At 45.9% G+C, this 14,339-nt stretch overlaps 1 protein-coding gene across 2 annotated transcripts; it reads right to left on the bottom strand.

Moving 5' to 3' along the window:
* Positions 1-803: 803 nt before the first annotated feature.
* Positions 804-3,342, bottom strand: LOC146190924 (uncharacterized). Of its 2 annotated transcripts, XR_014706341.1 has the most exons (5): positions 3,210-3,342; positions 2,896-3,042; positions 2,593-2,742; positions 2,319-2,452; positions 804-1,180 (listed from the first exon to the last, which is right to left on the bottom strand). XR_014706341.1 is itself a non-coding variant. In XM_084599862.1 (4 exons), the coding sequence occupies exons 1-4, from the start codon at positions 3,270-3,272 to the stop codon at positions 2,435-2,437; spliced, it is 378 nt and encodes a 125-aa protein (XP_084455988.1). In that variant the 5' UTR covers positions 3,273-3,342; the 3' UTR covers positions 1,698-2,434. The 2 variants fall into 2 exon arrangements, 1 of the variants encoding a protein (XP_084455988.1); XM_084599862.1 differs by lacking the exon at positions 804-1,180 and having other exon boundaries at positions 1,698-2,452.
* Positions 3,343-14,339: the final 10,997 nt, after the last annotated feature.

The following is a 14,339-nucleotide window of genomic DNA, read 5'->3' as shown; positions in this document are numbered from 1 at the left end:
TGTGTGTGTGTGTGTGTGTGTGTGTGTGTGTGTGTGTGTGTGTGTGTGTGTGTGTGTGTGTGTGTGTGTGTGTGTGTGTGTGTGTGTGTGTGTGTGTGTGTGTGTGTGTGTGTGTGTGTGTGTGTGTGTGTGTGTGTGTGCGCGTGCGTGCGTGCGTGCGTGCGTGCGTGCGTGCGTGCGTGCGTGCGTGCGTGCGTGCGTGTGTGCGTGTGTGCGTGTGTGCGTGCGTGTGCGTGTGCGTGTGCGTGTGCGTGTGCGTGTGCGTGTGCGTGTGCGTGCGCGTGCGCGTGCGCTTAACACTTAACGAGGCATGGTGGTCGATCCCCGTGGGTGCACTCAGAGCCATGCGTCCCTTGCGACAGTGATGAACACAGTCTTGTCGAGGCACGGCAGGCTCTTGAAATTGATTTAGAGGTGACGTTGTCGAAAGTGGTTTTGGTATTTAATCCTGAAAATAAAACGAGAACTAAGACGTCAGCAAGGAAGGCGTACTAACCTGTATTATGTAGCCATATTCCCTGCCTTATGAAACTGAGTGCCTCTTTCCCAAGCAAAAAAAAGTGTGTGGCAAAAGGTAGGGCCGACCTTTCTCGCCGACCAAAAAGTGGCAGGCCGACCTTCGGCACCCGAATGAGGGCCGGCGTCGGGGATTGACACTGACCTAACGTCGGCCGATTTTCGGCAATCGACTACGGCCCGACCTTTTGGCCCGACGTGATCGACCACCTGCTGCACGTGGGCCTGCCGTCTGCCAGCGTTACTGAATGGTCGGCCGCTCGTCTGCCCTAGCATTTTGCTGACGAAAGACCGTACGTCGGCCGGTTGCTTCCCGACGCCGGTTAGTGGCCGGCATCGCCCCTCGTGCAGGTATAATGCCATGCATTTATTATATCGTGGCCCATGCATATATAACGGGGTAGCACATACAAATGCATCAAGAAAAGCAGTAGCTTTTCTGATGCCATGAAGAAACAAAAGCTGCAGTATTTGGTGAAAAATTTATTTGTCAACAGCGTTCAGAAAAAGCTCGCGATTTGCTTTTTAATAAGCGTGGATATATGACTGAGCGTGTGCCACATATGGAAGATGGGCTTGAGGCTTGGTCTCCTTCTTTTGGCAGCCTGTCGATCACTTGATGTCTGCGACTGGTCGGATCTGCGGCAGGTTCCATCTTGGTCAGCTGTATGAAGAAAAGTGCTTTAATTAAATATTTCCTTTTCGCCTAGACTTTTACATTGCAGGCAAATATAGGGTGAAAAGGTAGAAAAAATAATGTCTGCTCACTGCCACCAACTGCACTATCACATTAATATATTTTATGCGCTTGACTTCATGCGACCCTACTGAAAACGCATTAGCGCAAAGCCGCAATAGGTAATCAGGATTACAATAGGTAATCAGGATCCGTGAATCCGCGAGAAAGGCGCGATCACTTTGTTTTGCTGGAGTCATGATGTTGCAATTTGCAACCGTAGCGCACTCAAACCTTATCCTCCCGAAGTGCGTTCTTGCATGCTAATGCTGCAATTTAATAATTCTAGCAAAACCAAGTGTCCGCTCTTGTCATAGAGCGCGTATGAGGGATTCCAACGCGGCACAACAAACAGTTTCCGCGATATTTACATGAAACCTAAAATAAGTTTATTCCGTAGAATACAGCTTAATTTTCTGAAACTAGATGGAACTTTTACAGCAAAAGCGACCGGATATTTAACGATAAGTCATCTGATTTATTTTCGTTATTTAACAACCGAGCATTATTTTAAAAATTGTCTCATCAGCCAAGACGGCTATTTAGACAGCCTAACTCTTAGAAGCTTATAGAACCCGTTGTAAATTTTTAAAGCTTGAAACAAGTTAGCTGAACACCTCATGAGCATGTAAGCACCAGGAAATAATCCGCACGATGAAAATACAACTGCTTGCCCAGAAAGCAAGCGCACAGAGCAAAATCAATGTGAAACGGCTCAGATCTGTGTGCATCACATATATAATTCCAAAATCCACAAAATGAACGCACTGGCTCACTTACCTTGCCAGCATACCGCATCACTCAATCATCAATTTTCACGTATATACATCATTACAGCAGCAAAAAAAAAATAATAATAATAAACACGGCATAAATCTTGTACTCAGTCCTGGCACGAGCTTGCTTGGCAGTAGCGATGATGCTAGTACAGCTTCTGATCGCTCCTATGGCGAGGGGTGCTGCAATATTTATATCAGTGATAGCATTTGACATTTAACTGGGTTGCATGCGTCCCATCGATGTGAGTCGGATAATCGAATTTTCCGAACAAAATCAGCGCTAATACCTGTCCGGCAAGTGCACCGCCATGAAGAAGCGAAAGACCAGCGTTTTAGTGTAGAGGAGACCAAGGACTTCGGGCTTCGGCGAAACGAGCTTCCACTGTCGAAGCCAGTTTCCAGATCAGCTGATATCGCCTCCCTGCACGATCAGCGCAAGGCGCGCACACCAATTACAAAATATGCATTTACAGTAACAAGATGCGCGTAAGTCTCAAAACAATACATAATTAGTTGCAGTACATTATCGTATAGAAGAAAATCAGCGATAATTTGACTTACCTGGTCGGTATACATGTCAGTGCATGCACTTCGATGTGAAGAAGTGAAAGACGGGCGTTTTGGGGCAGAGGAAATCGGACCTCGGACTGCAGCGAAAAGAGCTAATTCCACCGCCGCAGCATCGTTTCCAAGTCGGCTCAGCACGTCTTCCTGCGCAATCAGAGCGAAATGCGCACACATCGATTATAAAAAAAAAAAAAAAAAAAAATGTACGTAGTAATAAGATGCGCATATATATACGCGCTCCAGAAACAGTTGCAGTATACTGTCGTATCGAACAAAATATGTGCTAATTGGACTTACCTGATCGGTATAGTGAGTGTCCCTCCATATTAAAAGGCGAGCATTTTGGGACAGGAGATACCCAAGGACCCAGACTGCAGCAAAATGAGCCAATTCTGCCACCGCAGCCAGCCGCAGCCTTGTTTCCAAACGGCTCAGCAAGTCTTCCTGCGCGATCAGCGCCCACACCAATTATGTATATATATATGAAGAAAGATGCAAGGAGTATATAACAAGACGAACATATGCTCCAAAACAATAAATTATTATGTTCAGTATAATATCGAATCTAGCAAAAAGCTCCTCTGATCAAGACCGAAAGATCATGTACTTACGCATGTTTTGGTGAACTTCGGCACGAAGAATCTGTACAGAGCGGCTGCAATCATCAGCTGCATATATGGGCTGTTCTTTTCAAACGCTGACTGCTGCAGGAGGTTGAGACAGATTGAATTTGCGCGAAATAAAAGCGGAGGATAAAATTAGGCAGTAGGCATCGCGCGCGCCCACACGGACTCACGGAGGCTGGCCATCGACTGAGTGGCGCCGCGCATCTTAGCTCGCGCGGGATGTTTTTTCCCGCCTTTTGGCCACGTGACCTCAAGAAGGGAGGAGGGGGGGGGGGGGGAGAGAAGCTCCAAAAGCAGGGAGAATCTCCCTGTGTGCGGTGCATGCAATTCTTTTTTTTGTTTTTCGCCGCTATTTCTCTCTGCTTCGGCATTCCTGTCACCCCCCGCGGTGGGGTGCCTCGATGCCTTTCGCCTCCCCGTGGTTCTTTCCGCTTTGCCGCAGGGAGAAGAGATGGACCGATGGGGGGCAGCGGGTTCCGCGCAGCGAGAAGCAGTTTTCTTTCTTTTTCACGCCCCCCCCCCCCCTCCCTCGTCGTTCAAGAAGCGTCGAGGTAGTTTCTTTTCTTTTCTTTTCCTTTTTCTACGGCTTCTGTAGAGCCCCCGTCTTGGAGTGAATGTATGTTATGTTCTTTTAACCGAATATCTTCCACATAAACCAAGTGTGGGGCAGTAGAACACCTGCAGCTTCATTTAGCCAAAATAGCAAGACCTGGCTACGTATATAGTGTTCAGCAACTTTATCGGAACCGTCTTTTCCAAGACGGTTAAGTTGCAGAACACTGTATATTATGAGTGCTTTTGCAGAGATTACATAGTCCATGCGGATTTATACTTCCCAAAGCAGTACGTGGGTTATTTAGAGTCCCTCGGGCTGTCATATTAATCGCAAACCACATTTCCGTTTTCGCGTTTGGTTTCCATCATAATGCGGCTTCTGCAGCTCGACTAAAGCCCGTGACCTCGAGCTCAAGCTGGTAAATACCGATTGAACCACATAGTAACTGCTGCAAGTTTCTGACAAAAATATATTTTGTCCATTTGTTTTAGGGATGCATGAAAATCAGTAGAAGGTCGCAGGGCAAAGTGCACCGGATCCGGATGAAAGCTCATAAAAGATCACTGCCTCTTTTCTTGCCCCCGTACGAAATGTAAACTCACGGAGTCTGCGAAACGAATTTAAGGGCGTTTAGTATTGATAGGTTTCGAGGGCACTGGCAAAAGTAATTGACGGTTAACATATAAACCTTAAAGGCACGTGATCTCTTCGGTTTACCGTGGGTTTGCTTAGGGTTACGTTATAGGTTAACTTTATGATGAGGTTGTTTAAATTCAGGGGTTACCATTTAACCATAAAAAAAATGGACAATTACATTCGTAGGTTCATAGCAGTTACCGCGCTAATCTTAGGCACTTAATACTAAGTATGCTTCAAACAGACAATCAGCGCCTACCAGTTCACAAATTCAAGCATAAGTTCATGACAACTCGCGATCAACTACAGAGTGTACCATACCCGCCGCGGCTCAATTAGCGCGCGGTTAAAGCTTTATTTCAAAATATATATAAATAACAGTTAATTTCACATTCTGTTGCGCAATGTATAATTCTATCAGCAGGCTCAAATGATATAGTGTCAATATATATCATGCACGCGGTATAACTCAATGTTGCATAAAAATGGCTGTTTCAATGATACGAATTTTCCACTTTTCTCCTGCTAAGCCGACTTCCTCATGGAACGTAGAGGGGAAACCTGCTGTATTGCAGGAGCTAGACTTTACTTTGATATGCACAATGTTATTTAATGATATATTATAGCAGCAGTGAATACGCGGCTGGGGAAAAGGGGATTCGAGGAACTTTATATATATTCTGGCATTTCATACCATATTTCTGCGTGTGAGGCTGACGTTGAAGAATATGTAGACCGCCACTGGTGCAGGAGCCGATCGATCCTGATGTTGCGCGGGATTCTCAAAACGCAATCCCTTTGAATTTTCTCAAAAAAACCAAAGGTTACTTCTGGCACAATGCTTGTGTTCGCAGGAAGTATACGTTCGACAGGCGAATCGGCCGGGCGATCGGCTCTCTGCGTGCCTTTCATTTTTATTTGAAAACTATCAGGACCACATTTGTGTTCTGGATAAAGACAGTCGGCCTCGGCATATTGATATATAAGGAATAAAGCTTTCCTAATCCCCGTGTTTTAACTGAGGCGGGCAAATATTTGTCCCAAGCTGTTCCATTTATCCTCATGTCGGCAATATACTCGAGTTTCGTCTATCGAGAGTGCAGCATATATGTATATATGCGAAGCGCTACAGCTCATTTGGTCCAAAAGCCACCTCGCTAACCCGGTTTTCGCTTGAGTATCGTCGGGTTTTGTCTGAAATATTCGGAATGTGGTAGTAAATATGGAGATGCGGTCCAGGTTCCCACCGGGATCTGTGACAGATGCTGCGCCTTTACTTTCCTATAACCAATTTACAATTAACTGCGGTTGTCCACCGAAATAGAGAGATAGAGAGAAGAATGAGAAGGCGTTGTATCCCGTCGAATGTTAAGGGGAAGCTTGAGCGTCCCCCTAATTTTTATTTCCTTCTTTCAAATATTATTAACTATTCCATCGTACCACTGTGTAAGGTCGTGGAACAATTTACTCTGTGCGACTGCAGACGTGCGTAAGTGCGTGCGTGCGTACGTGCATGCGTCACACACGGCTTCGTGCCGATGTCGGGATAGACTGTTAACTCAATAATCTCGGACATCTTGTTCATCCTAAAGTTACAGCTAATTAACGTATGCGCGAAACTTCCGATAAAGCCTAGTGCACACAGGTGCCAACTTTCCCACATCTGTGCTCCTTGATTGTTTATTGATCCAGCCTCCCAATGATACGACCCTGCATGGCTTAGCACGTGTTTTCTTGTGGATTCCTCTTGCAAAGTCAATCTACTTTGATTATATTTTCACTATAGCTAGGTGGTGGCGCCTATCTGGGTTTCGCCTTGTCTTCATTATGCCCTTTGTTGTGCGGATCACAGGGTGTTGGAGTGGATCACATAGGTTAAGTTGGGCGGCCTTAACTTTTATACTGGCTTGGAAGTAGAAGGCAGATGCTTGTAGTGCATGGTCAGGGGAAGCAGGCGCACGTGTTCGCATAGTTAGAGGAGATGTTTGTAGACGGAGCATGGATAGCCATAGCAGTATCTAATCTCTGCGAAGCGCTCTGCTATTCTGCGCCCCTATACATATGTGCCAAACGTATGCGAAGTGGGAGACGCCTGTTGCACCCAATCTCCCGCATGCTCTAAGAGACTTTCGGTGGCGCACTGAGTGTGTCGTATTCGATCCCCACCAAATTAAGATAGGCTTTACAGCTGGCATATTGATCCGCACAGTATCAACTTTGGTCAGGTCGAGTCTCACACACGTGTCCTTAAGGACTGCGTCGCAGCTTGGACATTCCACTGCCTAGCGCCGTGAGCTTTTTCGTCGCACAGTGGAAGGCCGCGCGAAGCGTTCGAACAACGTGTAGTGAAGTCCGTGGGATTGATCATTTGGCAGAATAGGAACGCGGTCGATCGTATTCTTTCGGTGACCCCGTTGTCTACTGTTCCCCATGCTAGTGCGTCTCACCTAGATATAGCCAGCTGTTAGTTCTTGGAGAGCAAAGCTTTATCCGGAGGTTGTTGACGCGGCACATCCACCTCAGGAAGGTCACTTGTATATCGAAGTGATTCTTGTCTTGAAAGACGCAGGCCTGCGGCTGATGCGTGTATGTGTGAGCACAGAGGATCGAGCAATCGACTGTCTGGAAATTTGTTAGGGGGTCCCGAGGGAGTCCTGTTGCAGCTGCGCATTATTGATATACAACGTGTGACCAGAAACTCACTGCATTATATATTTCTTGCCGCTACCTTATATGTTCGGTACTGTTTGCTGTTTTACTGAAACATTATTTATTGTCCCAGTGTGCTTTGCTATTTCCATGTTTATCAATAAGATTTATTTGGTTCCCTGCTATGTAAATGGTTGAAGTTCACGCCTATGACGTCATGATCGTTTCTACTCTCTTATCCCGGTACTTTTCAAGCAGAAGTCTTAAGTTTCTGGACCTATGCAGCATTCCTTCCATATGCAGGGCTATTCTACAAGCGATCTCTCGGCTTAGTACGTACGACAGATAATACGCTTTAATCACTTCCGATACATGTTCACGCCTTAAAACTAAAAGTTCTCCATATTATTAGTCTGCAAGCCACAACAAAAAACCCGAAATTGCGGCAGCTGCTTCAGGAAAGAATTCTTTTCAACTAGCTTCTTTTATTGCGCGTACATCGTGTAGCTCTCAATAAATATTCTTAATTTTCAATCACTCTGTCTACCATAGAGGTCTCAAACTCATATTGATACGCAGGATGCGTTGAGAAAATATGTCTCTCGCGGACCAGGAGTGGACAGTAACAAGCAAGAAAATATAGAAGCCATAATTCAAAACAATCTGCAAAACAAAAGCGAAATACTAATAAAATAAATAAAAATCAACTGTTCGTTCCTATGAAACCACACTACCATTCTTTGAGCAAAAAGAAAAAAGGAACAAAAAAAAAAAACAGAAAAAGCGGAGCATCTTCGATTTTTTGTGTCCAAACGCGCCGGAGGAGCGCGTTACTTCAGGATGGCTTGGCGGAGTTACTGAAAGGATACAGCGTTTGAAAACTACTATAGTCACTTGTCCTGACAGTATATAAATGCGAAAGAAAAAGAGGTCTGGTTGTCCAGCGCCTAGTTATTGAAGGTAACAAAGTTGACTGTCTTGTAATTTTAACTAATAACGCGCAACTTTGGAAAACGCGCTTACAGTTCCAACATTTCGTTCGCACGTACAGCGTCCTCGCGCGCTCGAGATCGTCTCTTGGTCGCGCTCTACACTTCTGCAATGAACTTGAAAGCACGCACGCACCCACGAGCACAAGCTGCCGAGTCTTCCAAGAACTGTTGACAAGAAGCGGGGGAGGAGAGGGGGTTAGTTTCTGGTGTAGAATCGGACCGCTCGCTGCGAAAATGCGCCCCTCCGACTTCCGAAAAAAAAAAAAAAAAATGAAAAGAGCCGCCCGTCCCACCCCGGCAGGTCGTAAAAGAGGATGAATGGGCCACACGCAAAGAAACAAAACCAAATGACAAGGACGCTGGCCCGTTTTCTCGCGGCTCTTAGCTTTACCAGACTGTTTTGAGAAAAAAAGTATGGGATTAATAACCTGGACAATAATCATTTTCCTTCGTTTTTTTTTCTTCATGTATTTGATCGTAAGACAACTTTGTTCGAAAAGAGCTCCTTCAAAAATAGTATACAAATACCACAAAACTGCATGCTCTCTTCAAAGTCGGCGTGTATACATCTCTTCTCTCGCCCAGTCAGGAACGCTCGCCACCAACTTTCGAGCTGCGGGGGTGACACGTAGTTGCACCGCCCTTCCCACCATTTCCCCCCTCTTTTCCGCCCTCCCTTCGAAACGTCCGAGCGTGAGGTCGGTTTTGTTTCGTCCGGGTCTCCCTCCGTGTACGCATTTCTCTTCTCCTGCTGCGAAGTAGTGTTTTTAGAATTTGTCTCTTTGCTTGCCTGCCGGAGCGTTCGCCGCGGCCAAGGCTTGCCAGTGCCCTACGCATAATTTCTGCCCCCGTGTGCTTTTTCTCTTCTGTCCGCTTCTTTTATTTTACACAATAGCCTCCTCCTTCACAATGAGAAGTTGCGTCTACTCAAGTGCCCTGCCATATAGCGGACGCATTTCAGTGAGTGATACGGGCTAAATGGGGTGTACGGGAGTTTGTGCGCCGAAATATAACTGATGTTACAGCACCTACAGCTGCGCTTCGTATTAAGCAAACAGTATAATGACATGATCTACACATGAAATCGCGGCCACCTTGTGGCTTGCTGTTTATCAGAACTCGGTAAATAATTTTACTAACAGCTATAATTGGTTCACTAAAAATGTGAGCGACAAGTTAAACAAACAATAGCATTAATTAATGTAACAAAACATTTACACTGAATAGCATGTATCATTTTGTTCCATACTAAGCGCAAATTACATAACATCGCGAAAAACCAAAGCCAAGTAACAGGCAAATAAAAAAAAAAGTAGCAGTCGTGCTCTTCATAACTTTTTTTCAAGGTACCGCCTCAACAGTCGGGCCAACGCATTGCCGCACTCTTGCCATTAACCTGGCGCCGTGCCCGGCATTTAGTCCGCCCAAAAAGTCGGGCCAAAGGCCGCTGCGAACTACTTGCCGAAATGGCTGGCGGCTACCTCCGGGCCGACCGCTTGCCGTGGTTTACTAGCCGACTAAGTAGGCTGCCGACCATTTTCCGAACGTCGGCCACACGTAAATGGTCGGCCAAGGATGCTTGGGTTATCTCCACATAAACGTCATGCGAACAAGGTGTAATATAGTACCCACTCTTGCACCGTGCTTGCGAAGATAATTTTTATCTCGTCATAAATCAGCGAAGCTATCACCACATCGCATTTTATGCTTAAAGGTCCGTGCCACTGCGCTTTGTAATGCCAGTACACGTTATGCAACCACACATGATAATTATCTCGGAGGCATCCTCTACGGCATACCTCATATATAATGTGCTGTTTCGGGACCCCGTTCCTTTTTTTTTTTTTTTACCTTTGCCAAACGTGAGTGCTTTCTCGAGGTTTTCTGTTATCCCAGGTGATCGTTTGTTAGATCAACATAACTCCCTTTTAAAGTGAAACCAAGCGCTCTGGGATATTAAAGGTGATCGACATGCATAATTTTCATAATATTTTCCCTGTTACACTGCAGGACTGTGGTATGTGCCCAGTGCGATGGTGTACGTATCAAATGCCAATTATCAATATTATGTTATCCGTTTTCTAGGATTAAAAGCGGCAGCATATGTTTTCCTTAGTTCTATTTTCAATCTTCTGATACTGCCAAACATCAGAAACCTTTTACTGCGCATTTGTTGCCCGCTAGGTTCTCACTAGGCCTCATCGTTTTTAGACGGTCATTATTTGTGTTAGCTTTCCAGCGTGTCCAGGCAGGCTGTAGTGACCTTTTTTCCACGCTTATATCTACCCGGCACTGTATTTGACCAGAGTAGATGTTCTGGACTTGAGTCGATACGCGCCACCCGATATTCGCAACGCGTCACGCAGGGGATGTCCGCGGCAAACATAATCAGCCCAGGAGTGACGAACGGGCTAGCCACTTATGGTGCGCCTGTCACTCCCAGTCCCGTATTGGGTTGCATATCCGGAAAGCTCTCACGCATCTCGATAAGTGATCTGGGCAACGTGCGAAGAAATCCAGGCGGCGCGTGATGGTCCGCACATACCAGTGTTACTCTTATGTTTACTAGGAAACCGGAGGAAACCGTGAACCCTTCAAAAAAGGAATTGCCTGTCCCCACGCTAAACAACATCCCTACTACTCATGTGTTTTCAATGAGTCACCTTGTGCTGCCTGTGAGCAGTTTTTTTTATTTATTTTTTTATTTATTTATTTTTTTTACTCTTGCTCTTTGCAGGCACTTTCACTAAGACAACATCGCGCAGCGCAAGCAAAGCTACTCGAAGACAGATTCTGCCTGCTCGCTGTCTTCTTCAGACTTCCGGCTTTTGCCGAAGTTTGTAACTATTTATAGCCAAACACTTTGTAAACAAAAAGTATGTACACGGTATAGATAACGACTTGCAATGCACAAACTTCCTGGTTACTACACGGACCCTCTGCGTGGCTACTAGAGCATGGGGCCTGCCCACCTTGTCCTCTAGACAGTTCACCAGATTGCAATGGGGCCACTAGCTCTATGCAAGTCGACCCTTGAAAATCAGGGCGGTGGCGCTTAATTAGGAAAATATTCCCCACCCTCTGCACATATAAGAGCAATAGATATAAACTTGAGCTCTCCATTTGGAGCTTCCCAATTCGTCATAAATGACGTCAGAATTTCTCATTCTCCTTCGTAGTTAACCTGCAACTACATAGCATCGCGTAGAACAGGTTCAGTACCGACAGTGTGATCATCGTTCATTTACTCTCCAATTGCATAACATCTGATATTATGCAAGCGGTCATGCACCAGGCTGACTTGGCATCCAAAACAGACCGAATGGCAGCCACTAGTGCGAGAGCATTAGGCCGATTTGGCCGTTCAGTTCCCATGCCCGTATCAGTCACTCAACACGATTGAAGACCACTGTAAATTTCCGTATAGGGAAAAGTAAGGTCTGGGTTTCTGTCTTGCTTTCGGACTGTCCCATAATTACAGACATAAAAGAAGTAAAGACGAGCCGAATCTTACACTGCTCATCAGATCTTTATATCGCAACTTGTCGAATGATGATCCCGGTAAAAGCCCGATAGACTCAGCGAAATCTGCACTCGTTTGTTTCCACACCACTATTCACCGGAGACAAAAGCTGCGAATCGTCCTTGTACGCTAATGTAAGTAAATGCTGTTTTATGGGATGTACTTTAAATTGTCACCAAAAAAAAAGCAGCTACTGAAACGTTTGTGACCTACAAACTGGCTCCCACTCCTCCCAAACATTTCAACACGATCGAATTCCTTCTAAACAAAAAAGGTTGGTTGGTTTCTGGCGTTTAACGTCCCAAAGCGACTCAGGCTATGAGAGACGCCGTAGTGGAGGACTCCGGGAATTTCGACCACCTTGGGTTCTTTTTACCTGCACTGACATCGCACAGCACACGGACGCCTTGCTTTTCGCCTCCATCTAAAAGCGGCCGCCGAGGCCGGGATTCGATCCCGCATCCTTAGGAACAGTAGTCGAGCGCCTTGACCACTGCGCCACCCTGGCGTGGTCTATATATATATATATATATATATATATATATATGAAGGAAAGAAGCCAACAGTCGGCGAGGCCAAGGAAAGCATTGGGGATTATGTTTTATGTCTTTTTTTTTAATTTTTTACTTGGACGATCACAGAAATCAGTAATGTAATCTGCTTAGGGGAAAGATAATTAAACACAAAGTAGAAGAAAAAACAACGTGCCGATGATGGGGACCGAACCCACGATCTCCGAATATCGCATTTCCCCTATATATATATATATATATATATATATATATATATATATATATATATATATATATATATATATATATATATTTGCCTTGCGAGACCACAGTTCAATACCGCTGCGAGCTCGTCGCGCCCATAAATAATTCTGAAAAGAATTAGGCGTACGATATGTACATGGCGCTTTCAGACTGACCTTTGCAATGCTTCGTCTTCTATTCCGTTTCGATACCCCTGTGTTACAGAATCTTTCGTACCATAGCTCTCTTTGGGAATGTATATGTAGCTTCTCTGAGTCAGTCAAAATGAGTCAGTCAAACTGCCTTTGAAATATTTGTAACTGTAAGCTTTGTTTTATCTTTCCCTTTCTCTTTTTTTATTCCTCTCTTGTTTCCATATTTTCCTTCCTGATCCATTTACGTATTTCCTTCTCTCTCTCTCTCTCTCTCTCTCTCTGTGTATTTTGTTGCTTCAGCTTTCTCCTAAACAAAATCTATAGATGCCAGAGACGCAATGCAATTAGTCGACCCGTAATACGTCAGGCGGTCCCTTCTTCATCGTAGCGTTGGCGTGGCAGTATCCCAAACCTTTTTTTGATAATCCACACAGGAAAGAGCATCGAAGGGTCGAGCATCTCACTAGTGGCGCCGCGTTCTTCATGCACGGCTGAGCCATCAGTTGCTCGCTTTATAAACGCTACTTAACCTTCGCTTACGATAAGGATATGCAAATGCCTCGACCGGGTACCTGCGGAGGAGAGGCATTACGCGCCCCGCTGGTGCCCTGCTGAGGGGAAGACTCCAAGCCTTCCCCGTTCGGTTTATAAAACAAGCTGCTTTATTACGTATGCATTCCTCGATGGCTTTTCCCCTGAGTGCCCCGGCCGGGTTCTCATCTCCTCAACCTCAGTCGACCTGGCGTTGTGTTTGTTTTCTATGCACCCCCGCTTTAGAAGCGTCCCCAGGAAGAGAGCGAGAAGTTTCTTTGCTGCAACCGTCCCCTTTCGAAACGGTCGCCCCTTCCACAGCCATCGGTGTTTAACGGCTCCCTCAAAAGCGTACATAACTGATATAAGCCTGCTGGACGAGCCGCATCTAAACAAGCTCCGAGTTGACACAGTGTTGCGGGTACCATGTTGCCGCGATTGGTACGCCAAGGATGAATGGCAGAGCGCTGCGACGCCGTTCTTTCACATGGTGGTGTTCGTGAAGCTCATACATACCGTCAGCGGTTGGACGACTCGGAAGAGCCCAGGCAGCTTCAGCGAACCCTGCGTTGATGCCCTATCTCATAAGCCACGGCTTATAAGCCAATCTCACGTGTGTTATGTACCGATATGTGGCTCAAAATAATTGTGCACCTCCAACAACTGCTAAAGTACCTTCTCCTGTGCATATATCTAGACGACGATAGAGATAATATAGTGAATGCCATGAGTTCTTCAGGCTCCATGGTCATATCTGCAATTACTACAGAAATAAAAGTTAGGACAATTCACCGGACTTCTTCAACAGCCGCAGAGCTAAGCGCTCTTCCTGTCGCAATTAGGCATATTAGCCAGCAGAGGCCTCAGCGGGAGTCTATTTTCACAGATTCAAAAGCAGCCCTGCAAGCCTTAAAAGCGGCCTTTCGCCATGGAGCCCATGAGCAACGACGACAACTCCATCACTATGCCATAAATGGAGCACATGATAATCTACCAATGGCTTCCAGGACACAGCGGCATAGCGGGCAATCTCCGGGCGGACGAGGTCGCACGAACAGCCCACCAAGAGAGCGATTGTGTGTTGATCACCTTTTCCAGGGTAGACGAAGTGGGCAGGCTTCGCGAACTTGCGCGGGAACACACGCTCTCCTTGTGGAGTTCTGGCCAGTTTGCGAACTGCCGCTTAAACTCCCTGGGCCCTGACCTGAACCTCCGGCTTCTACCTGGCCTACCCCGACGTGAAGAAACTTTGCTGTGCCATATGGGGGTTGGTGTAGCATTCACAAACTATTATTCTTTTGTGATAGATATGGCAAAT

Source organism: Amblyomma maculatum, chromosome 4 (genome assembly GCF_055883805.1).
Source record: "Amblyomma maculatum isolate TAMU_Amacu chromosome 4, ASM5588380v1, whole genome shotgun sequence".
In the NCBI taxonomy this organism is placed as follows: Eukaryota; Metazoa; Arthropoda; class Arachnida; order Ixodida; family Ixodidae; genus Amblyomma; species Amblyomma maculatum.
This window is presented reverse-complemented; position numbering and strand designations above follow the sequence as displayed.